At 41.5% G+C, this 26,393-nt stretch overlaps 1 protein-coding gene across 7 annotated transcripts in view; it reads left to right on the plus strand.

The window, feature by feature from the left end:
- Window positions 1-26,393, plus strand: part of BCAS3 (BCAS3 microtubule associated cell migration factor) — a 1,370,469-nt gene that overhangs the window by 315,821 nt on the left and 1,028,255 nt on the right. For all 7 annotated transcript variants that reach the window (XM_073665482.1, XM_073665487.1, XM_073665488.1 and 4 more), the window contains one exon: window positions 17,827-17,997. In XM_073665482.1, the coding sequence (XP_073521583.1) occupies window positions 17,827-17,997 (171 nt within the window). The remainder of the gene's footprint in view (window positions 1-17,826; window positions 17,998-26,393) is intronic.

Consider the following 26,393-nt stretch of genomic DNA (forward strand, 5'->3'; position numbering starts at 1 on the left):
TCCCTTTCAGTGCAATTATTGCTGCAAGTCTTTAGCCAGCTTTGCACCTCTAGAGGTTGACATTTTTGCCCATTTTGTTTTGCAAACTAGCTCTAGCTCAGTGAAATTAGATGGAGAGCGTATGTGAACATCAATTTTCGAGTCTTGCCACTTGACTGAGCCATTAAAACACATGAAAATGCTTTGATCTAAACCATGCTCTTGTAGCTCTGGCAGTATCTTTAGGATCGTTGTCCTGCTGGAAGGTGAACCTGCTCTCCAGTCCCAAGTCTTTAGAAGCCTCTAACAGGTTTTCCTCCAGGATTGCCCTGTATTTAGCTCCATCCATCTTCCCATCAACTCTGACCAGAGTCTCTGTCCCTGCTAAAGAAAAGCATCCCCACAGCATGATGCTGCCACCACCATGTTTGACGGTGGGGATGGTGTTATCAGGATGATGTGCAGTGTTAGTTTTCTGCCACACATGATGTTTTGCACTTAGTCCAAAAAGTTTTACTTTGGTCTTTTGTGACCAGAGCACCTTCTTCCACATGTCTGCAGTGTCCCCTACATGGCTTTTTGCAAACTGAAAACGGGACTTCTTATGGCTTGCTTTCAAATATGACTTTCTTCTTGTCACTCTTCCATAAACGCCAGATTTGTTAAGTATATGACTAATAATTGTTTTGTGGACAGATTCTCCCACCTAAGCTATGGATTTCTGTCGCTCCTCCAGAGAGAACATTCTATATCCTTCTCTAATTAGTGCTCTCCTTACTTGGGCATGTCTTGGTAGGTTTGCAGTTGTGCTATACGCCTTCCATTTTTTGATGGTGGATTGAACAGTGGTCTGTGAGATGTACAGAGCTTGGGATATTTCTTTACCCTTTTTTTAACCCTGCTTTACTCTTCTTCACAACATTATCCCTGACCTGTCTGGGGTATTTCATGGTTTTCGTGATGATGTTTGATCCCTCCAACTAACCTCTTAGATCTTAACAGTTAAACTGAGAATAAATTATGCACAGGTGCTCTCAATTGACTGATTATGGGACTTCTGGAGGCAATTGGTTACTCAGGATATTATTTAGGGGTATCAGACAGAAGGTTGAATACAAATGCATGTCACAATCTTGCTACTTGGCAATGGTATATCACATAAAATCCCAATAAAATTCCTAATAAAATACATTTAAGTTTGTGGTTGTCATCTTGATCAATAACTCCTATGAATGTTTCTACAAAACATAGTTTTATTGGCTGGAATTTACATCCTCTGCTGACTATCTGGCTCTTATTGAGGGGAAACTGAACCCCTGGTTTGTGGGCCTTACCTTTATACACCCTTCCCCATCCCCCCTTCACACTTTTTGTGCTTTGTTTTTTTTGTTTATTTCTACATCTGTATTATTCCACTCAATGTATGCGGTGTGGTAAAGCGACTTGCTCAGCACTCCCAGAGGCAGACACAGGACACACTTCTCAGTTTAACTCCCTGCTGGTTTATTATATGGCATAAACTCCAGCAGGGTTCCACAAAAATAAACAAGTCCTCTCCAGGATAACGGAAAAACAAAAGATAAAGTATAGCAGAGTCCATAAGCGAGCGAGGCTTCGCCCGCTCCGGGTAGCACAGTGAAGTTCCACCAAACACCAGTCTTTCGGTGTTGCTCTCTGGCTTCACTACGCACAGCCTAGAGACCTCACTCTCCAGACCAGACTAGAGAAAAAAAAATAGTGATTGAGCATTTAACCTTGCTCAGCCACACCCGGAGGGGAGGTAGGGTGAATGACTTCCCACCCGATCTCTATGCCTTTCACACAAAACCACTCCCTTCACAATGGTGATTACACCCCCAACACATAACATTCTGAGGAAAAGTTGTAGGTTCAGTTCACATAGTCTAGCAGCCGTAGTGACACATACCTCCCCTCACATATAACACCCGTGACTCTGTCACAGCAAGTATGCGGTTATGGAATTTTACATCCCGTTTCTTAATGTACATGTGTTTTTATTTTGGCACGTTTAGGGCCTTGTTATTGTATTACCTTTTGTCTTTTATCAATTCAATAAATAAAGATAAATAAAAACAAAAGTTTGTGGGGGTGACGCGAAAAAATGTTTAAAAGTTCACAAGGTATGAATAATTTTTCAAGGCACTGTATGTATATATATAAATATGCATATATATATATTTATATATATATACAGTGAAGGAAATAATTATTTAATCCCTTACTGTTTTTGTAAGTTTGCCCACTGACAAAGACATGAACAGTCTATAATTTTAAGGGTGGGTTAATCTTAACATTGAGAGCTAGAATATCCAAGAAAATCACATTGTATAAATTAGATACATTTATTTGCATTTTGCAGTGAGAAATAAGTATTTGATTCCTCTGGCAAACAACACTTAATACTTGGTGGCAAAACCCTTGTTGGCAAGCACAGCAGTCAGACGTTTTTTGTAGTTGATGATGAGGGTTGCGCACATGTCAGGAGGAATTTTGGTCCACTCCTCTTTGCAGATCATCTCTAAATCATTCAGATTTTGAGGCTGTCGCTTGGCAACTCGGAGCTTCAACTCCCTCCATAAGTTTTCTATGGGATTAAGGTCTGGAGACTGGCTAGGCCACTCCATGACCTTAATGTGCTTCTTTTTGAGCCACTCCTTTGTTGCCTTGGCTGTATGTTTGTGGTGATTGTCTTGCTGGAAGACCCAGCCACGACCCATTTTTAATGTCCTGGCGGAGGGAAGGAGGTTGTCACTCAGGGACCTTGCAGGCACTGCAGGATTTTAAACCTTTAAGGCGTAATGTGTTACCAATGGTTTTCTTGGTGACTGTGGTCCCAGCTGCCTTGAGATCATTAACAAGTTCCCCCCATGTAGTTTTAGGCTGATCTCTCACCTTCCTCATTATCAAGGATACCACACGAGGTGAGATTTTGCATGGTGCCCCAGATCAATGTCGATTGAGAGTCATTTTGTATTTCTTCCATTTTCTTACTGTTGCACCAACAGTTGTCTCCTTCTCACCCAGCATCTTACTTATGATTTTGTAGCCCATTCCAGCTTTGTGCAGGTCTATGATCTTGTCCCTGACATCCTTAGAAAGCGCTTTGGTCTTGCCCATGTTGTAGAGGTTAGGGTCTGACTGATTAATTGAGTCTGTGGACGGTAGCCTTTTATTTCAGGTGACTATGTAAGACAGCTGTCTTTAATGCAGGTAACGAGTTGATTAGGTGCATCTAACTGGTCTGTAGGAGCCAGAACTCATAATGGTTTGTAGAGGATCAAATACTTATTTCTCACTGCAAAATGCAAATAAATTTATCTAATTTATACAATGTGATTTTCTTGATCTTTTGGGATATTCTATCTCTCAATGTTAAAATTAACCTCATCTACTGTTTGGTGATGTCTAATTAGATGTTTTCTTCATGGAAAAATTCCAGCCAAAATCCATACCTTCAACATGGAAACAAGGACAAGCAACTCCGAATTCTCGAAAAAATAGTAACGGTGATGCAGAACAATAGCAGCAGATGTTCTGGACTGATGATTCAAAATATGAAATATATGGCTTTAACAGAAGGCAGTTTGTTTGCTGAAGGACTGGTGGATGGTACTAATATGAGTGTCTGCAGGCAGCAATGAAGCATGATTGGAGGTTCCTTGCAAGTTTGAGGTTGTATACCAGCAAACCTAATTTGCTATTTAACCAAGATTAATGGTGTCCTCTATGGTAAGGATACCAGGTAGATACTTCGCCAACAAGCAGTGACATCAAATAGAAATATTCTGCAGCAGAACAGCAATCCTAAACATACGGCCGATGTAATTAAGAACTATCTTCAGTGTAAAGAAGAACTAGTATTCCTGGACGTTATGATATGGCTCCCACAAAGCCTTAAAGGGGTTGTCCCATAAACAAAGTTTGTTTTAATCAACAGATCTTGGAATAGTAATACGTTTCACATTTGGATGTGTTTGAAAGAAATATTTTTGTGCTGAGATAATCTTATAAATGTGCCCCTGCTGTGTACTGTGTAATGGTTGTGTCTGACCGTGTGGGAATATGGTCTGATCATACCACAGCTCCTGGGCACGGAAGGAAGTAAAAAAGTATACGGATATTACATCACAGGATCGCAAATAATTATTTCTTTGAATTAAAACATTTTTTAAAAACATGCAGGGAAATCCTCACAAAAAAAGAATCAGCTGTGATCCCATGCTGTAATGTCTGTATACTCTTTTCCTTTATCCCCTGTCCAGGAGATGTAGTATGATCGGGCAAGGCCATTACACAGGGGCACATTTATAAGATTATCTCAGCACAGGAACATTTTTTTAAAACACATCCAATTGTGGAAATTATTATTCCAATGTGTTGGTTAAAATCAACTTTAAAATTAACTTAGTTCGTGGGAAAACCCCTTTAATCTCAACATCATTGAGTTTGTCGAGGATAACCTAAAGAGGCAGAAGGACTTGCATAAGCCTACATCCACAGAGTATCTGTGGTTAGTTCTCCAAGAAGTTTGGAACAACCCCCCTGCCGGGTTCCTTCAAAAACTGTGGTTAAGGGTACCTATAAAAATTCATGCTGTTTTGAGTTCAAAAGCTGGTCACACTAAATATTGATGTGATTTAGATTTCACTTTTGTTTATTCACTTTGCATTTTGTTAAATGATTACTAATAAACTATTAACACTTCTATTTTTGAAAGCATTCTTACTTTGCAACATTTCTTCCACACCTGCCTAAAACAGTATGTATGTGTGTGTGTAATGCTATGTTTTTTTCTTTTTAAATTTTTTTATGATATAGTTAGAAAGTTTATATTGTATATAATATATTTTTTATGATTTATTTGAACTTTATTTAACAGCATTTCACACTGAATGTCAACTTCTCAAGGAAAGAATAAAGCTGGATATTTTGGTGTTACAAATGGTTTATTAATTTATTTAGCGCAGGGGCTATTTAACCACAAATCTGTATTTCCAAGAAGCGAGACATTGATGCCAGTTCCAGACACAGATTAATGTTAAGAAATCTATCCGTTATTGCCGTTGGCATCTTATCTCTGCAAACATCACCTGAAGTGGAAGGAAGAGTTCATTAATTTGATATATAGTGCACATTTCTATACCTCTAAGCATTTAATGTGAAATAACCATTTATATATTGTCTAATAGTATGACAAATTAGAATTTGAATGTGGTTTGCTGTATTATATATCTAGCGTATTTTTTTGTTATTATAATAAATGTTAGTGTATCATTTTGCTGGTTAGTTATAATTTTTATTTTCACTCTTTTGGTTGTACCTGCATAACGTTCTAAACTGAATTTAGGAATGATAACTGCAGAGAAATCAGAACCATCTTTTACAAGGAAGATGCTCTGAGTATAGGATAATAATGAGTTAACTAGGCTTCCTGACTTTATGTTGCTGTCAATACAAAGTGGCGCCGAATGCTGTTGGCCCTTCTGAGGCTTTCCTGACAACACACTAACAGACTTTGTGCAAGTCGTTTCCTATGAATTATTAAAACAAACGTTTGGCTGCTAATTGATGAACACTAATGTGTTTTCTAATCACTGCAGTTTGAGTTTTTAGCACTAAACAAAACAGTTACGATTGATCTGTGGCTTAGCCCTGGTTGCAGACGCCTGCAATCTCGGCCTTGCTCTTAAATGTTCATAGACGCCATGTAGCCCCAGGTCACATGGGATTGTGGGTCTGTCCTCTTCCTTTTTCTTCCATCTCCAAATTTAGTTACTTTGACTCTGAAGACATTGGTAATGTAAGCCAATTCAGCTGTTATCCTTGCTCGAAATTATCATCTTTTAAGAATCCTATTAGACAATATTTCTTTTATTTTTTTCCTGTGCTGCTCCTCATTATGATAATTATTGAAAATTTTAGTTCATAGTTTGTTCAACTATTATTATTAGAAAGAAACCCTAGCTGTACTGTACATTTTTATTTTTCATTTAAATATTCTTAATATATTGGTTGCATTTCCCATAATGTAATCTGGTCTCTGTACTTGAACAGTACAAGAATGAGTTAGATGATCATGTAGAGAATAGCATTTTCATACAAGAAATAAGAGAAGGTATACTTTTTTGAGATTTTGACACCAGCAAAGACTAGAAATGATCATTATGGCTACTGTCAGGTGAACGTGTCAATAGATGCTGCAACCTACATTTTACTTAGGGTATTGATTGGCATTTACCATCCACAGGCTGGTATATGTAAGTATCCTGTTTTTGCTGTAAAAATTAAAATACTAGACGATTTTATTGTATACAGAGGCTTCCTGAAAAAAACGGTACATTTTATCAATGGCCAATGGTGTTTTTTGGAGCTCTTCATTTAAGAAAAATACTCATGGTTGTCCAAGTATATAATACTGATGACCCATCCGTATGTTATCAATATCAGATCCGTGAGATCCAATACCCACCGCTCAGCTTCTATCAGCTCCAGCCATGGTCGGATGTAAATATTGAACAAGACTGAACAGTACAGCTCAATGTGTAGCGGCCACTGCAGACAGCTACACATTAGCTCCTATTCTCTTATATACAGTGCCTACAAGTAGTATTCAACCCCCTGCAGATTTAGCTGGTTGACACATGCGGAATTAACTTGGCATTGTGACATTTGTACTGTAGATCAGCCTGGAAGTGGGAAATGCACTGCAGCAAACTTTGTTTTTTTTTGTTTTTGTTTTTGTTTTGTTTTTTAAAACGTTAAAAGTTAATTCAGAGTGTCATTTATTATTCAACCCCTCAAACCACAAGAATTCTGTTTGGTCCCCCTAAAGTATTAAGAAGTAGTTCAGGCACCAAGAATAATGAGCTTCACATGTGTGGATTAAAGATCTCTTTTGCCAGCCTTTTCTGACTATTTAAGACCCTCCCCAAACTTGTGAACAGCACTCAGACATGGTCAACATGGGAAAGACAAAGGAGCATTCCAAGGCCATCAGAGACAAGAACGTGGAGGGTCACAAGGCTGGCAAGGGGTACAAAACCCTTTCCAAGGAGTTGGGCCTACCTGTCTCCACTGTTGGGAGCATCATCCGTAAGTGGAAGGCTTATGGAACTACTGTTAGCCTTCCACGGCCTGGACAGCCTTTGAAAGTGTCCTCCCGTGCCGAGGCCAGGCTTGTCCGAAGAGTCAAGGCTAACCCAAGGACAACAAGGAAGGAGCTCCGGGAAGATCTCATGGCAGTGGGGACATTGGTTTCAGTCAATACCATAAGTAACGTACTCCACCGCAATGGTCTCCGTTCCAGACGATCCCGTAAGGTACCTTTACTTTCAAAGCGTCATGTCAAGGCTCGTCTACAGTTTGCTCATGATCACTTGGAGGACTCTGAGACAGACTGGTTCAAGGTTCTATGGTCTGATAAGACCAAGATCGAGATCTTTGGTGCCAACCACACACGTGACGTTTGGAGACTGGATGGCACTGCATACGACCCCAAGAATACCATCCCTACAGTCAAGCATGGTGGTGGCAGCATCATGCTGTGGGGCTGTTTCTCAGCCAAGGGGCCTGGCCATCTGGTCCGCATCCATGGGAAGATGGATAGCATGGCCTACCTGGAGATTTTGGCCAAGAACCTCCGCTCCTCCATCAAGGATCTTAAGATGGATCGTAATTTCATCTTCCAACAAGACAACCACCCAAAGCACACAGCCAAGAAAACCAAGGCCTGGTTCAAGAGGGAAAAAGTCAAGGTGTTGGAGTGGCCTAGTCAGTCTCCTGACCTTAACCCAATTGAAAACTTGTGGAAGGAGCTCAAGAATAAAGTCCACATGAAACACCCAAAGAACCTAGATAACTTGGAGAAGATCTGCATGGAGGAGTGGGCCAAGATAACTCCGCAGACTTGTGCCGGCCTGATCAGGTCTTATAAAAGACGATTATTAGCTGTAATTGCAAACAAGGGTTATTCCACAAAATATTAAACATAGGGGTTGTATAATAATTGACCCACACTTTTATGTTTAAAATTTAATAAAATTCAACTGAGCAACATAACTTTTTGGTTTTTAATATTTATGCTTCTGTTCATAAAACCTACTCTCGTTTGCAGTTTGAAGGCTCTAACTTATTTGCATCTTATCAAACCAGCTAAATCTGCAGGGGGTTGAATACTACTTGTAGGCACTGTAGGTGCCTAGCTCTAGTACTCAGCTGTGGAGTTACTGGATGTCTGGCCCACACCAATCAGATATTGATGACCTATGCTAAGGAAGGGTTATCAATATTATATGTCTCGACAACCCTTTCAACTCTTAACTCTCTATGACCGATATATCAGTGACTAGCTATTGAACCCGTTCTACTCCCGGGTGGCGAGCATTTTTATTGGTACATTTCCGGCACAATTTTTTTTTTAAGACACTGTGTCTGTGAATTCGCATATACAGTGTCTTCAATGAAATGGCACGGATAGCGCAGTATGTGCACATGCTGACTCTGGCGCCATTTTATTGAAGTATTGTACTACAACGTCAACATAGCAGTGCTCACGCACCGGCCATAGGGATAATGGCAATGGGCGGTGCATGCGCACTGCTATGTTGAAGTTGTAGTACAATACTTCAATAAAATGGCGCCGGAGTCAGCGTGTGCCCATACTGCTCTATCCAGCCCCATTTTATTGAAGACACTGTATATGTGAATTCGCAGACAATGCGACCCCATGACTGAAACCGAATGCTCCCCCATTTTATTATATGCTCCCCCATTTTATTATATGCTCCCTCATCCTATTATATGCTCCCCCATCCTGGTCCCCCATCCTGGTATATGTTCCTGCATCTTGGAATATGCTTCCCCATCCTGGAATTTTCTCCGCCATACTGGTATGTGCTCCCCCATCCTATTATATACTCCCCCATTCTGGAATATGCTCCCCCCATCCTGGTCCACCATCGTGGTATATGCTTCCCCATCCTGGTCACCCCATCCTATTATATACGCCCCCATCCTATTATATTGCTCCCCCATCCTGGTATATGCTCCCCCATTTTGGAATATGCTAACCCGTCCTGGTATATGCTCCCCCAGCTTGGTCCCCCATCCTGGTATATGTTCCTCCGTCCTGGAATATGATACCCCATCCTGGTCCCCCATCCTGGAATATGCTCCCCCAATCCTGGTATATGCTCCGCCATCCTGGTCCCCTATCTTATTATATGCTCCCTCATCCTGGTATATGCTCACCCATCCTGGAATATGCTCCCCCATCCTGGAATATGCTTCCCCATCCAGGTATATGCTCTACCATCCTGGTCCCCCATCCTGGTATATGCTCCCCCATCCTGAAATATTTTCCTCCATCCTGGTCCCCCATCCTGGAATATGCTCCCTCATCCTGGTCCCCCTTTCTGGTATATGCTCTCCCATCCTATTATATGCTCCACGATCCTGGTCCCCCATCCTGGTATATGCTCCCCCCATCCTGGGCCCCCATCCTATTATATGCTCCCCCATCCTAGTATATGCTCCCCCATCCTGGTATATGTCCCCCATCCTGGTTCCCAATCCTATTATATGCTCCCCCATCCTGGAATTTGCTACCCCATCCTGGAATATACTCCTCCATCCTGGTCCCCCTTCCTGATATATGCTTCCCCATCCTGGTCACCCATCCTATTATATGCTCAGCCATCCTGGAATATGCTCCCCCATCCTAGTATATGCTCCCCTATCCTGGTCCCCCATCCTGGTATATGCTCCCCATCCTGCCTGCACTGCTTTTCTTCCATCCTTCCATACAACAAAAAGCAAAAACACTCCTTCTTACCTTTTCACCGCTCCCCTGCAGTGTGTCGTCTGCGTTATTTAAATAAAATAGCATCGGAATCAGTGCGTGCGTATACCGCGCTATCCGGCACCATTTTGTTGAAGACACTGATCTCCGGGGATGCCGGAGGAGGAGTGTGGCACCAGAGTCAGCGCCTGTGCAAAGCGTGATCTCCGGCACCATTTTATTGAACACAAATTTGGAGTGTCTTCAACAAAATGGCGCTGGAGTCAGCTCATTCACATACTGGCGCCATTTTGTTGAAGACACTGTGCAAATTTGTCTTCAGTAAAATGGCGCTGGAGATCGCGCAATGCGCAGGCGCTGACTCCGGTGCCACACTTCTCCGGCCTCTCCGGAGATCACGGGATGTCCTCATTTCGCCCGACATCGCAGTATGTGATCAACTCCTACGCATACCACGATCTTCGACGCCACACTCCTCCTCCCGGCCTGGATGTAGCCTTCTGTCTCCGGCCACACTGCGCAGGCGCAGTGCATAGAGGCTTCTTACAGAAGGACACATCCCTGGTTATATTATAGAGTTAATCAGGATGCGAGGAGCTCACTCAAGAGACCGCTTTACATAGCTGGCATCTGCTTCTAACAGCAGTGATCGGCTCTTAACCCCTTAAATGCCACTGTCAATAACTGACAGCGGCATTTAAGTGCCAAAATCCGGGGCGTTCGTTCAGTCGCCCATTGGCCTCCTCCATAAACTTGATTGTGAGGTGCTGACGAGTTGCCATGGCTGATGGGGATCCGCTAAAGGCTCCCTTTGCTGCCATGTTTGTTCTCTTCAGAAAATAATTTTCTGGAAGAAATACTTCATTTGGCAATTTCAATGGTGCCAAGACTTTTTGACCATGACTGTATATGTGAGAATAAAAAAATGCATATTTGTTATCACTGCATCTGTAAAAGTTTGATCTATAAAAATATAAAATTGTTTATCCCACATGGCAAATTTCGAAAAGGAAAAAAAAACTACAAAATTGCTGATTTTTGTCTCTGTACTTCCCACAAAAAATATAATAAAATGTTGTCAAAATGTAATATATAACTCAAAATGATATCAATAAAAACATCAACTCACCACACAAAAAACAAGCCCTCACAGACCTCCATTGATGGAAAATTAGCAGGGGCACATTTATAAGATTATCTCAGCACAGGAACATTTTTTTTAAACACATCCAGTTGTGGGACTTATTATGATTCAAAGATCTATTCATTAAAATGTTGATTAAATTGGGAAAACCCCTTTAAGTCTCACGCACACGCTATTTGTTTTTCCTTGCTGATTTGAAGCAGTTTTAGATCTGCAGCATGTCATTTCTTTCAGCCTACTTGCAGCGTTTTACCTGCCAAGAGACACGTTTTTGATGCAGAAATGTCTGCAACAAGTACTTAACGTGTGCTCATACCCTAATTGACATCCAGTGAAGTTGTTAATTTAAGCCCTAGTGGGTACATGGAGTGATGTGAGTGTTTATCGTCTTTGTACAGTGCTGTGAGTTGTCCTTATTCTCATGTATTGACATATATATGATATATATTCCTTATTGTAATCTTACAAAAGTCCTTCTGATTCCCTTTATTACAAATAATAGAAGAATTAATACAAATATAGACTAAAAATGAGGAACCCATCATTGTACCACTCAAGTGAAAAGTGTATATTAAAAATACTGCATCACATAAAGAAAAAGGAAACTAAAGCTGATGACGTTCTAATTTTTTGTGTAACCCAAAACTTTAGGCTACAGCACTTATTATTGCCAGTCTGCCTGAGATATATATATATATTTTTATAACTAAAGTTATGGGTCTTGGAGAGGTCACTTCACAGATATTAGCAAGTGATGAAATGATGTGATAAAGCGTAGAAGCATACTATATAAATCTTCATTTGTGAGAGGTTTCTCTATTTCTAATGTATAGGCTCAGTAATATGAAATTAAACCAGCAACATTTTACTGCTTTGGTCGTGTTGAATGACTGCACTGCTGGTTAATGACAGTTGCATATATGACGTAGATTTGACCTTTTCCGTCTTCCTCAAATAACTACAAGATAGCATTTTTTATGCAAAACATTTTCGAGGTCCAATAATTGTAACATTGACACATTATTTGGAAATTATTTATAATTGTGTTATATTTATCTTATACAGCATCATCTCAGGTAGAGGGTTTTTGGGTTTCAAATTAATTTGTTAGGGCTCGTTCTCATGTCAGTTTTTCACATACTATTGCTATTTTTTTTTCACTCGTATCTATGACAGTCTATGGGGCTGTTCACATGTCCTTTTTTTTTTTTGCGGACTGAGTGGTTTGTGCAAAACCGCAAACATGTGTCTAACATTTATTCTAGTGTCAGATCAAAATCTGCAATAAAAGTCAATGGGTCTGTGAAAAAAGCGGACAGCCATGCGTGTGTTTTTCACTGACTGATAGGTAAGAGAAGGTGTAGACACTTTTTTTTTTATCATCAGTCAAAAATACAGATGAAACTTTGACCAATATCTGATGAAACTGATGAAATATTCTGATTATTATTTATTTATTTTTTAGCGTACCATTGATTCCACGGCGCTGTATTTGAAAATAGGTTACATACAAAATACAGAAATAAAATACAATGAATAAACTAACAATGACAGGCAGGTACAGAGGGGGAGCGGTCCCTGCTTTTGTGGGCTTACAGTCTACAGGATAATCGGGAAGGAGACCATAGCTTGGGGGGTTGCGGCAGCTCCTGTCGTGGTGAGGTGACAGCGAGGTCATTGCAGGCTGTATGCTTTCTTGAAGAGATGAGTTTTCAAGTAGCGTCTGAAAGTTACAAGTGTGGTGGATAATCGGATGTGTTGGGGCACAGAATTCCTGAGGATGGGGGATACTCTGAAGAAGTCTTGGGGGTGATTAGGTGAGCAACGTACGAGTGTGGAGGAGAGAAGAAGATCTTGAGAGGACCAGAGAATATTTTGTGGAGATATGGAGGAGACAGATTGTGGGCCGCTTTGTAGGTCAATGTTAGTAGTTTGAACTGAATTCATTGGGTAATTGTAAGCCAATGAAGGGATTTGTAGGGGGGAAAAGTGGAGGAGTTGCGAGGGGAGAGGTGGATTAATCGGGTAGCATGGTTTAGTACGGACTAGAGAGATGCGAGAGTGTTAGCTCAGAGGATATTGCAGTGGTCGATGCAGGAGATGGTGAAGACTTGCACTAATATTTTAGTACATTGAGGGTTGAGGAAAGGACGGATTCTGGAAATATTTTTGAGTTGGAGGCGGCAGGAGGTGGTAAGAGCTTGGATGTGCAGGTTGAAGAACCAGTTCAGAGCCAAGTGTTACTACGAGTTAGCGGATTTCCAGTACATGGGAAAATGTGATGTCATTTATTGTGATAGATCGAGTAGGGGAGCTAAGTGGGATGAAGGAAAAATGATGATGACACTTTGATAAAAACCTGATGAAACCGGTCCTTTTTTCTCATACACCAGAAAACTGATGTCTGAATTAGTGCTTAATACCTAAGTTTACTATGCTAAAAAAAATCATAATTTTTGGGAATATATGTCCTTAAGAATACCTAAAATTGCAAAATGTACTCTCAAATACATATTGCTGATTTTCTTTTCTGTGTATTGTTTATTTGCCACCAGGTAAAAAGTGCCCCGTTTTTGCTCTTATTTTATTCCCTCTACTCCCCAGAGTATGCCAATTTTTTTTTTTTATATATATATTTAACGTACAGTTCCTAAGATATGGGCCTTTTTATTTAATGCTAATTTCTCTGGACTTTACCAATGAGGCAATACACACATGGTAATAATGCAGAGCAGTCTAAAGAGACTCCCAAAGAGATTTCTGTGAGCCTCTCCCCCTTAATAAAGGCCATAAAAACTAGTGCCAAATGAAAAGGTCCAAATCTCTTGAACTGTATGGTGGATATTAAAAAAAAGTCAATAGGTGAGCAGTGGGAATAAAATAAGCAAAAGCTAGCCACTTTTGACCTGGTAATAGGCATTCGTTAAAGGGAATCTATCACCCCCTGGAACGTATGGGCATACAGGTGGTAAAAATGTTAATCTAGTCTTACCTGTATGCCTCATATTAATGGTCTTGTTGTGTTGAAATCTTATATTATATCTTTATGCTAATGATTTCTTCCAGGCCCCGGGGCGTAGGGGGCCTGTAAGAAATCCCCACCTCCTCTCTTCATTATAATAGCACCCACCTCCCCTGCATGTCACTATGTCCTGTGACGTGCTGTTGCGGTGCTGTAATCCTGACTTATTTCTACTTTGAGTGCTACTTTATTGTGTTGATAGAAGTTGAATCTTTCTTTCTCCCATTTGGGAGTGAATGTGCGTGTGATTCTGTATAGAGACGTAGACTGCCACCTCTAGGAGATATTTTGGACCACTTTACCAAATTGAATCATGGACCCAATACCAATTAAAAAATGTATTTGTTTTTATAATTTTCTCCATTTGAGAAATTTTTTTTTATTTCAAGTTTTTCCCTGTCTATTGATTTGATATCCACAATAATATTAGATTTTAGAAAATGTTCATTGCATGATTTAGACTAAAATGTTGTGTTTACACACATTTCTATCATGCATATAAAAATGCAATAACATTTATTTCTGATGACATAACTTTGATAACATTTTCTAGCAGCGTATCTTACTGAAAGTTCTGAAACAGAGTTGTCAGCATCCTCATTATAAATACTTTATAAGTACTGGCTTGAGTGTAGACAGGCAGGCTTCAATATATTTATATATTTTTCTTTCTTTTTTTTTATGAAACATTTATTTAATTATTGGGTAATTTGTCTTTGTCTACTAAAAACAAAACTTTCCCATATTTATTCTCTTGAAAAATGTATGATTTACATTTTTATTGTTCTATGGCAGGGGTCCTCAAACTTTTTAAGCTGGGGGCCAGTTCACGGTCCCTCAGACCATTGGAGGGCCGGAATATAGTTTTTAAAAAAAACTATGAACAAATTCCTATGCACACTGCACATATCTTATTTTGTAGTAAAAAAAACAATACAGGAACAAATACAATATTTAAAATGAAGAACAAGTAAAGTTAAATCAACCGGTATTTCAATAGGTAGGTAACTGTACCCAATAGTCAGCATAGGTCCTCAATAGGCAGGTAAATGTCCCCAATAGGCAGCATCGGTCCTCAATAGGCAGGTAAATGTCCCCAATAGGCAGGTAAATGTCCCCAATAGGCAGGTAAATATCCCCAATAGGCAGGTAAATGTTCCCAATAGGCAGCATCAGTCCTCAATAGGCAGGTAAATGTCCCCAATAGGCAGGTAAATGTCCCCAATAGGCAGCATCGGTCCTCAATAGGCAGGTAAATATCCCCAATAGGCAGGTAAATGTCCCCAATAGGCAGGTAAATGTCCCCAATAGGCAGCATAGGTCCCCAATAGGCAGGTAAATGTACCCAATAGGCAGCATAGGTCCCCAATAGGCAGGTAAATGTCCCCAATAGGCAGGTAAATGTCCCCAATAGGCAGGTAAATGTCCCCAATAGGCAGGTAAATATCCCCAATAGGCAGGTAAATATCCCCAATAGGCAGCATAGGTCCTCAATGGGCAGGTAAATGTTCCCAATAGGCAGGCTGTTTCCCCCTTATAATGCCATATGCAGGCTGTTCCACCCCTTATAATGCCCCATGCAGGCTGTTCCCCACTTATAATGCCCCATGCTGGATGCCACCCCCCATATAATGCCCCATGCAGCATGTTACCCCCCCATATAATGCCACATGCAGCATGTCACCCCCCATATCATGCCCCATGCAGGATGTCACCCCCCCATATTATACCCCTTGCAGGATGTCACCCCCCCCATATAATGACCTATGCCTCCATACATTAAAATAAAAATAAAAAAATCCAATACTCACCTCACTTCTCACTTGCTGCCGCTGCTCTACTCAGGTCTGGACTCCAGCGTCGCTGCGTCGTAGTCCCGCTCTGCGCTGCCTGTGACGGCACTCGGGAGGGCGCGGTGTAAAGACGTCACCGCACCCTCTGACCTGAGACGTCACAGGAAGCGCAGAGCAGGAAGACAGCGGATCTGCGGAGGCACGGGGAGAGGTAAGTATCCGCCTGCTGGGGCCCTGAGCAAGCGGGGGAGAAGGGCGGGCGCTGACACCGCTCTCCTCTCCTCCGCCCATAGCCCGGCGGGGCGGATAAAAGTCCTCCGCGGGCCGTAGTTTGAGGACCCCTGTTCTATGGTTTGATTGATTTTAAAACAGTGCCATTTTATTACATTTTAGTTTTCATGGGTAAGGTAAAGCCTACAGTTTGGTGGCTTATAGGGGTTGTCTTGTTTGAGAAAAATCTGCAGTCACTCTATATGGCTGCAGACTTCCGAATCATGACAGTGTGCGATTCACCAGTATTCCCTGAGTAGGCGGGTGATCACATGTCACATGAGGAGTGTCTAGTCACCAAATCGCATATATCCGGTCACGTAACCACTTGCATGGGGAACACATGGGAATCGTGATAGTATGCGCATCGCACGCTGTCAAAAATCGGCAGTCTGCAGTCACTTAGAGTGACTGCAGACTTTTCTTCTTAGACTGAAAAACCCCTTTAAAGGGAATGTATAATCAGAAAATTACCTATTGTTTAAATCCGTTTTTTATACTAAATGTATTCTTTTTCATTTTTGGGGCAATGTTTTTTGTTTTACTATCACAGTCTATATTTTACAAATAGAAATCTTTCAGTTTTTTTTCTACTTTTCAGCAGTATCATTATTATTATTATTATTATTCTTATATTAATAATCTGTCATCATGAAAATGCAGTCTAATCTTCAGACACCATGTTATATAGCATGAGGAGCTGAGAAAATTGATATATATTTTTATTTTTGTGAGAAAAGATTCAGAATAACCTGTGTTTTTAATCATTTAAACTTCTACTCTTTTTGGAATCTTTGGTCCTGTCGCTGGTCCTATGAAAAGAGTATTAGGAATACCTGCTGCGGATGCAATCGTTCTCCTCTGATTTCCAGACTGTGCAGCTGGTCTGTCCGCTTTGGGGGCGGCGCTATCGCGCACTTGGGTGGTGTGACGTCTCACGGTGGTGCCTCGTGTGTGGAAGTGGTGAGCGTTGTGGGAACATGGGACGCCTTGCTTCCCACATGTTCCACGGCCCGGGAGACATGGGACGCTGTGTCTCCAGGTTGCCAGACAACGCAGGACGCTGCCTTGCCTGGTGTTAGCCAATGGTGGGAATGTGTGCATCCTGGGGTACAGGTGAGCAGGGAGTGGCTCCCTGGACATGACTGGAAAGAATGCACCACATGATTGTTTTCCTTAGATTTGGTTGACTATTTAAGGCCTGCTTCTAATCAAGTTAAGATATAAAAGATATGATCAACTCACCTATCCACGAGTGCACAGCATTACAAATCCAAGGAAAGGCAGTCCACAAAAGAAAAAAGTAGATCCATCACTTCATATTAGATGCAAAAAAAATGTAATCTAATAATGTTCCAAAAGTAAAAACATAGCAAATCTACATCAACAATTGGAGAAACATATCATCCGAGGAAAAAAGTCCCAAGAGAATAAGTATTCAATGTCCTGGTTAACCAGGTGAAGAATATCCCGGCCCTTAAGGACTTGCCTAGCAGTGGTGGCTTGCGCAAATTTTGTCTGTGACTGCGCTTTTGCTGGTTCGATGCGAGTTGCTACAGAGTAGTTGTTCCTGCGCATAGCAAAGAGGAGGCACGGATTCCAGAAAGAAGTCGTCATTTTGCAGGCCTCTCGACTAGCCGCCACAGAATACTGACCTGGCCTTTGGACCAGGGTCCTACGAATTGATTTGCTCATCTATAGTTTACAAATTGTGCACATGACTTTTATTTACATATAATTTATTTAGTGTGGAATAATTATTTCCTTAATGCTGTATTGGATTTTTTATTTTTTACAGACTTTAAAGACTGGACTTACAATGGTTGGAAAAGTTGTTACCCAGCTTACCGGTACTCTGCCTGCAGGATCTTCCGATGAAGACTTATCAACACACAGCAACACCAGGCGTAGTCCTCTTGTTCCAGGAGTTATCACTATTATTGACACAGAAACTGTTGCTGAAGGACAGGTAATTTTATCTTCAAAATTGTGATATTGAAGTTGGAAATTAAAATTGTATTATTGTGAGAAAAGAATTGTAGCTACATCATAACAATCTACATGGTGTCATTTTTTAAGTAGACAGACTGGTTAATAGATAATCTGGAGAAGAAAAGCATGCAACATTTTATTACTAAGTGCACACCACAATTAACAGAAAATAAATTATTTAAAAGATGACTGAGGCTCAACACATTGTGCGAAGTGGGGGAAAAATCATTAAAGGGAAAGGCCAGTTGTTAGAGCCCAAGGCAGGATCAATTATCTAGCTTCATAACCACAGCATATGGTCTTGAACCAATAACTTACATATGTAGTTTGTGCGTTTTATTTCTATATGCACATTAATCATATATACACTAATAGTATGTAAATGCACTTAAGATTCTATATACTTTGGCATCTGTCTGAAGAAAATGGCATAAAGAAACTGATCTTACGGAAGAGTAAACCATAGTCATGGACACCTATTATGCACAGTATATTCAATGCACAACTATACATTAAATGTTCTAACTCCTCTACATCTAAGAGATTTTTGTTATTACTTGCCCCAATCCTGTCCCACCTCATCCCTAACCCCACCACAGTCTTCATCCCAACCTTAACCCACCTTTTCAACCTGTCACTAACACTGGTGTCTTCCCCTCATGCTTCAAACATGCCTCGATCACACCCATCCTCAAAAAGCCCTCCCTTGACCCATCCTCTCTGTCTAGCTATCGCCCCATATCACTTCTCCCTTACGCCTCAAAACTACTGGAACAACACGTCCATTCTGAACTGTCCTCCCACCTCTCCTCCTGCTCCCTCTTTGACCGCTTACAATCTGGCTTCCAACCGCACCACTCCACTGAAACTGCCCTGACTAAAGTCACCAGCGACCTACAAACTGCCAAGTCCAAACGACTCTACTCTGTCCTCCTCCTCCTGGACCTGTCATCTGCCTTTGACACAGTGGACCATTCCCTCTTACTACAGACTCTCTCATCTCTTGGCATCAAAGACTTGGCCCTATCTTGGATCTCCTCATATTTAACAGACAGGACATTCAGTGTCTCCCACTCACACACCACCTCCTCATCTCACCCCCTATCTGTCGGTGTCCCCCAAGGTTCAGTCCTAGGACCCCTGCTCTTCTCCATCTACACCTTCAGCCTGGGACAGCTCATAGAGTCCCATGGCTTTCAATATCACCTCTATGCTGATGACACACAGATCTACCTCTCTGGACCCGATATCTCCTCCCTACTAACCAGAATCCCGCAATGTCTTTCTGCTATTTCATTCTTCTTCTCTGGCAGATTTCTAAAACTTAACATGGATAAAACTGAATTCATCATCTTTCCACCGTCTCACTCAACCCCCCCAACTGACCTATCAATCAAAGTTAATGGCTGCCCACTCTCCCCAGTCCCGCAAGCAAGCTTGTTGCCTCTGGGTAACCCTGGACTCTAATCTCTCCTTCAAGCCATATATCCAAGCCCTTTCGACTTCCTGTCAACTCCAACTCAAAAATATCTCCCGGATCCGCATATTCCTCAACCACGAATTTGCAAAAACACTAGTGCACGTCCTCATCATCTCCCGTCTCGACTACTGCAACCTCCTGCTCTGTGGCCTCCCTTCTAACACTCTCGCACCCCTCCAATCTATCCTAAACTCTGCTGCCCGACTAATCCACCTGTCCCCCCACTATTCCCCAGCCTCTCCCCTCTGTCAATCCCTTCACTGGCTCCCCATTGCCCAGAGACTCCAGTTTAAAACCCTAACCATGGCATACAAAGCCATCCACAACCTGTCTCCTCCATATATCTGTGACCTAGTCTCCCGATACTTACCTACACGCAACCTCCGATCCTCACAAGATCTCCTTCTCTACTCCCCTCTTATCTCCTCTTCCCACAATCGTATACAAGATTTCTCCCATGCATCCCCCCTACTCTGGAACTCTCTACCCCAACACATCAGACTCTCGCGTACCGTGGAAACTTTCAAAAGGAACCTGAAGACCCACCTCTTCCGACAAGCCTACAACCAGCAGTAACTTTCGCTCCACCATACCGCTGCATGACCAGCTCTACCCTCACCTACTGTATCCTCACCCATCCCCTGTAGATTGTGAGCCCTCGCGGGCAGAGTCCTAGCTCCTCCTGTACCAGTCACCCACTTGTATTGTTCAAAATTTATTGAAATTGTTTGTGCTATATATATCCCTTTCACATGTAAAACGCCATGGAATAAATAGCGCTAGAATAATAAATAATAATAATATTTACCAAACCAAAATAGGTAATATTAATGGCACTATGTTAACTATTTTCGCTTAACAATATACACCAAGGGTGCACAAGCTATTTATGTCTGAGGGTCTTATTGAACCACTTACAAGACCTGCAATGCAAAATTTGAGTGGGTTCCACTTCTCACTCTTGTTCCTTCCCTCCCCATCAACATCTCAGAGACTAGGATGCATGCATGTAGTTCTCTTCATTGTAAGTTATGGTAACGGCCTAGCATTTCACGACTCTCAGGAATTATAATTCTATGCCCTGTGTGTACATATAGCCAACTTTCCAAAGCTTGGAATACATAGTAAATTGATGGTGTTGAAATCCAAAGATTAAGAAAGAATGCAAAAGCATTTGGCTGATAGTTGTCTAAATTCTATGACGACCCTTACTTTTGGGAATGCCAAACAGCAGATAAGGGACTCCACTCTCTCGATATATTATATAGACAAAAATATGAGGACACCTAATTATTATACGTACAGGAGCTTTTATAATGACATTGTAAATGCATAAGTATTAATATGGAGCAGTCTCCCCTTTGCAGCTATACCAACTTCCACTCTTCTGGGAAGCCTTTCTTCAAGATTTGGGAGTGTGTGCATGGAAATTTCCTTTTTGAGGTTAGACACTGATGTTGGATGAGGCCCGGCTTGCAATATTCTTTTTAGTTCATCCTAAAGGTCCTTAATGGGATTAAGTTCAGGACTCTGTGCGGGCCAGTCACATTGTTCCACATAACCGTGACTTTATGGACCTTTCATTGTGCACTGGGCACAGTCACTCTGGAACAGGGAAGGACCTTCCTCAAACTGTTCCCACTAAATTGGAGAATACAATTGTCCAAAATGTCTTGATTTCGCAAACCATTAAATCGTAACCGTTGTTTTAATTTTTATGTAATAAATCAATAGTACACAAGAAAATTAGCAATTTTGTAATATATCTCATCAGAGAAATCTGCTTCTTTCTCTGCCAAAATTGATCCTTCATTATCAAAATTCTCAAATCTGAGGTAAAATCTGTATTCAGTGAAGACAGACTTTCCCATTACTGACATAGGAGATGGCACCTGCTATTGATAAGATCCTATTTAGATATGAGTGGGAGGAGGAGCTCTGCCTCTAGCTCCTCCCTTCCCCCATCTACATAGAATTGTATCTAAAAACCTAAAGAGATGAACTGTGATATAAGCATGCAGCGTGTAGGCGTATGTTCACACTGGCCACTAAACAGACAAAACCCAAGATAAAAACATAATAAGCAAATACCCTGCAGCAAGTAAATAAATAGCAATAATGAATGAAATTAATATAGATGCTTAGTTCACATAATTTTGATCAAAAATACGTATAAGCCATCCCACCACTTCATGGTTATGATCACGGTCCTAACCTCTAGTATTAAAACCTTACCGTATGTCAAGTGACGTAATGTGGATAAAGGCTGAGAAGGACTGAGACCCGGATAATGGACACCCAACCATGTGGAACTACATGAATGTAATGTCAAGCTCAAAGAAAAGGGAGACCACACCTTTATTTGCCCAGAATGCAAAAAAAAATAAACAAAACACCTAAAGAGATGAACTGGAATATAAGTTGGTGTACATGCAGCATGTAAGCGCATGTTCACACTGGCCACTAAACACACAAAACCCAAGATAAAAACATAATAAGCAAATACCCTGCAGTAAATCTATAAATAGCACTAGTGCATGAAAATAATAAAGGGTACTTAGTTAACATAATTTTGATTAAAAAAAAACGTATAAGCTATCCCACCACGTCAAGGTATTTGTTTATTGTTTTTATCTTGGGTTTTATAGAATTGTATCCGTAGCAGCTGCCATCTCCTATCTCAGTAATGGAAAAGTCTGTCTTCACTGAATAGAGATTTTACCTCAGAATAGAGAATTTTGGTAGAGAAAAAGCATATTTTTCTGATATGAAAATAAGCAACTTTGTAATATATCTTGTGTACTATTGATTGATGAAATAAAAATTAAAACAACTGTTACTCTTTAGATTTCCCTTCACTAGAACTAAAGGTTATAGGCCAACTCCCGAAAACAACCCTGTAGCATTATCCATCCACCATCAAACTTTTAGAGTTGGCACAGTGCAGTCAGGAAGGTAATTTACTCCTGGAATTTGCCAATAGGGCAGCACGATGGCTCAGTGGTTAGCACTGCAGCCTTGCAGCACTGGGGTCCTGGGTTCAAATCCCACCAAGGACAACATCTGCAAGGAGTTTGTATGTTCTCCCTGTGTTTGCATGGGTTTCCTCCCACACTCCAAAGACATACTGATAGCGAATGTAGATTGTGAGCCCCAGTGGGGTAAGCAATGGTAATGTATGTAAAGCGCTGCGGAATATGTTGGCGCTCTATAAAAATAAAGATTATTATTATCATTACTAGCTGTACCCGGCCACGCGTTGCTGTGGCTCAGTCTGGTTAAATGGAAAAGAAAGAAAAGAGAAAGTGCATGCTTCTAAAATATTTAATTTCACAATGCTTGTGGGTATACAATATTTTTTGTTGTTCCATTGTCTGTGTAGATATAGAGATTGTCTGGCTTGCCGACTCTGGAACACGTAACATATAATTGTCCATTTGAGAAGCAATCCATGTCTAGATTTAAACTGCACAATTCTAAAGATTGGCCCTGAGCTTTGTTCATTGGTGATTACAAACGCCTATCGAATTGGGAATTGCAGTCTCTTAAATTGAAATGGCATATCCATTGGAATCATAAGAATGCGAGGAATGAGGACATCTTCACCTTTGAAAGGTCCTGTCAAGATTGTTGCTTCAACGACGTTGCTCAATAATTGTTTTACTGCAAGCCGCTTGCCGTTGCAAAGCTTGGGTATAGTGTGTATTGCTTTTACGTCCAACAGCTGGTATTTAAAAACATAGTAGGTATATGAAAACATGCATGTATTTGAATGCAACGTTCATTTTATTTATATAGATTATATATTATATATATAATATATATATCTATATACTTACATTTTTATTTATATAGATATCAGATGGGGCAATGCTGGCACTGTTGATAGTTGTACCCATCAGGCAGGCATGGTGGCAGCCTGTACCATGTGACCCCTGCAGGCCTTTACTCTGCACAAGTCACTAAAGAGGTTGGTACTTGATGTCAGGTGTCACAATGGGGCCGGTCATGTCAGGGATTGCTAGCTATGCCGTTCCCTAGTACAGAGGGAATGTGACTGGAGGGGGCACAGAGATAAATGCAGGCAGAGGAGGAGGGGGTGATCCATTTGACATGTCCCGGGCCTGTACCGGCCAGATAACAGCGCCACTCCCGCTGGTGGTGCAGTGGGACTTGAAGTCGCTTGCTATCCGCCCACTGCTGCAAGGTTCGGCCCAGCTCAGCACCCAGAGCGGAGGCCGTGGCCGGCGCCTCTCCGTGCAGCCTCCCTTTCTCCTTCCCTCCCACGCTTGTTGTTCCGCAGTCGGAGATAAGACTCACTTGCCGGAGAAGAAGAAGCACCAGCGGTGACGGAGAGCAGAGTTGGCTGCCTCTCAGGCGGTGGTGGTGATGAGCATCGCCTCCTCGAACAGACGGTCTCATCATTCTCCTTCCTCGCAACACCCACGGGGAACACGAAAGGAGCAGAGCACAGGCAGCGGCTGGGGTGAATGAAGGGGAGGGAGAAGGGTTTATGAATGAGATTAAAGATAGAACACGCAGCACAACTGGACCAGGGTGCACGAGAGGAATCCAAGACCATGAAGTTAGTAGTAAAATCTCGGCACACCATTAGCTGAATATTAGTTAGTTTTTATTATAGCAGTCCACATCAAACGTTTCGGCCCTTTTACGGACCTTTGTCAGTGTACTGCAGGTAAAAAGATAAGTATAACATAGATTCATTAATATACATAGGTCAAAAATAGAAATAAGATGCAAAGTATCACATTGGGTCAGAAAGTGCCTATACCTGTATGCACATTTAACATGGACAAAGAGACTCACAGTATCACAGAGCAACGTAACCCAAATGCTAATGAGTTGGGGAGAGGAGGGAGGAATGAGGAGCGCAGTGTCCTTGGAGGGATGTCCTGTGGATATGATGTACAAGGTGAGTATAACTTAGATGCTATAAGGGGTGTGGAAGTTACCTGGTTAATCCTGCATACCTTGTGCACAGAGAAGTGTCCTCTCCAGACAGACAAACGCGGTATCCACCGCTGGTAAATGGTCTGCTGGTGAGGAGGGTGGCGTGCAGGGAGATTTAGAGGGGGGGCAGGCTTAAGGACGGGGAATAGCCAATACCCTATCGCAAGAATGAGATGTCACCAAGGGGGGGAGAATGCCGGGCGGCCAGGGAGAGTCAGCCTGGGACTGAGCTTTTAACTAGAGATGAGCGTTGTTCTTCTCGAACTGTTCGCCAATCTCAAATTCGAGCTGTTTTGGGCGGTGTTCGAGCCGTTCGGCGAACACGAACGTTTTGAGAAAAATTCGGCTGTTCGAGGTTATGCTCGATAACTGTTCGTGCACCAAAATCATAACTGGATTTTTTCTCAGTAATGATGAAAATTAATGTTAATACGCAGTTTGAGTGTACAGCGGGGCGGGGGGAGGGGCAGGGGATGGATCTCTGCAGGAATAATGAAGATCTCCATTTTTTTTTCTCTTTCCCGCATTTACAGTAGGGAGGTGCAATCTGTCAGCCTATCAGCAGCGCACACACGGAGCGAAGTGCTTTTTTCACACAAGCAAGGGCATGTGTCATTGGCAGTGTATGTCACATGTCCTTGCCCTATAAGACCAAGCCATTTTCCCCGTCGCCACCATTTTCTCACTGCTGCAGCTGCGTGTTAGACGGCACCGCTGTTGCTGTGTGCGCTATACCTTGTTAATTTCAAGCCAATTTTCGCACAAATCTACAGATAGCTTGGGAGTAGGGAATAGTTGTGATTGCAGTCCTTTTAAGGACTAGGTTACAGCATTTCCTACGACTTTTATCAGGCAGGTCTGTGCTCTTAAATAGATAGATTGTGGGAGTAAAGACTAATTGTAATTGCAGTCCTTTTCAGGACTAGGTTACATCAGTTCCTATCAGTTTTTGCCAGGCAGGTCTGTGCCAGTGCTGTGCAAGTTTTTTTCACAGCATTTGGCTGAATCTAGCAAAGCTAATCCTTTTTGGCCTATTGCAGAGTGTGTTAGTCAGTGGAGTAGCCTATCTGTGTTGCAAGCTACACCACCTGTGTATAGAATACCAATTTTTTTACTGCACCTAGTGAAGTAAAATCTTTTGGGCATAGCGTCATTCTATTAGTCCATCTATACTGACCTCCATCAGGTTGCAAATTGAATATAATTTTTTTCTGCATCTAGCTCTGAAAAAATATTTGGGCTTCTAGTAGTGTGTGGGACTTGTTCTATTAGTCCATCTATACAGACCTCCATCAGGTTGCAAACTGAATATAATTTTTTTCTGCATCTAGCTCTGAAAAAATATTTGGCCTTCTAGCAGTGTGTGGGACTTTCTCTATTAGTCCATCTATACTGACCTCCATCAGGTTGCAAACTGAATATATTTTTTTTCTGCATCTACCTCTGAAAAAATATTGGGCTTCTAGCTGTGTGTGGGACTTGTTCTATTAATCCATCTATACAGACCTCCATCAGGTTGCAAACTGAATATAATTTTTTTCTGCATCTACCTCTGAAAAATTATTTGGGCTTCTAGCAGTGTGTGGGACTTGTTCTATTAGTCCATCTATACTGACCTCCATCAGGTTGCAAACTGAATATAATTTTTATCTGCATCTAGCTCTGAAAAAATATTTGGCCTTCTAGCAGTGTGTGGGACTTTCTCTATTAGTCCATCTATACTGACCTCCATCAGGTTGCAAATTAAAAATAATTTTTATCTGCATCCAGCTCTGAAAAAATATTTGGCCTTCTAGCAGTGTGTGGGACTTTCTCTATTAGTCCATCTATACTGACCTCCATCAGGTTGCAAATTAAAAATAATTTTTATCTGCATCCAGCTCTGAAAAAATATTTGGCCTTCTAGCAGTGTGTGGGACTTT

Source organism: Phyllobates terribilis, unplaced genomic scaffold (assembly GCF_046119375.1).
Source record: "Phyllobates terribilis strain yellow unplaced genomic scaffold, ASM4611937v1 Scaffold_2__4_contigs__length_985480577, whole genome shotgun sequence".
Lineage (NCBI taxonomy): Eukaryota > Metazoa > Chordata > Amphibia > Anura > Dendrobatidae > Phyllobates > Phyllobates terribilis.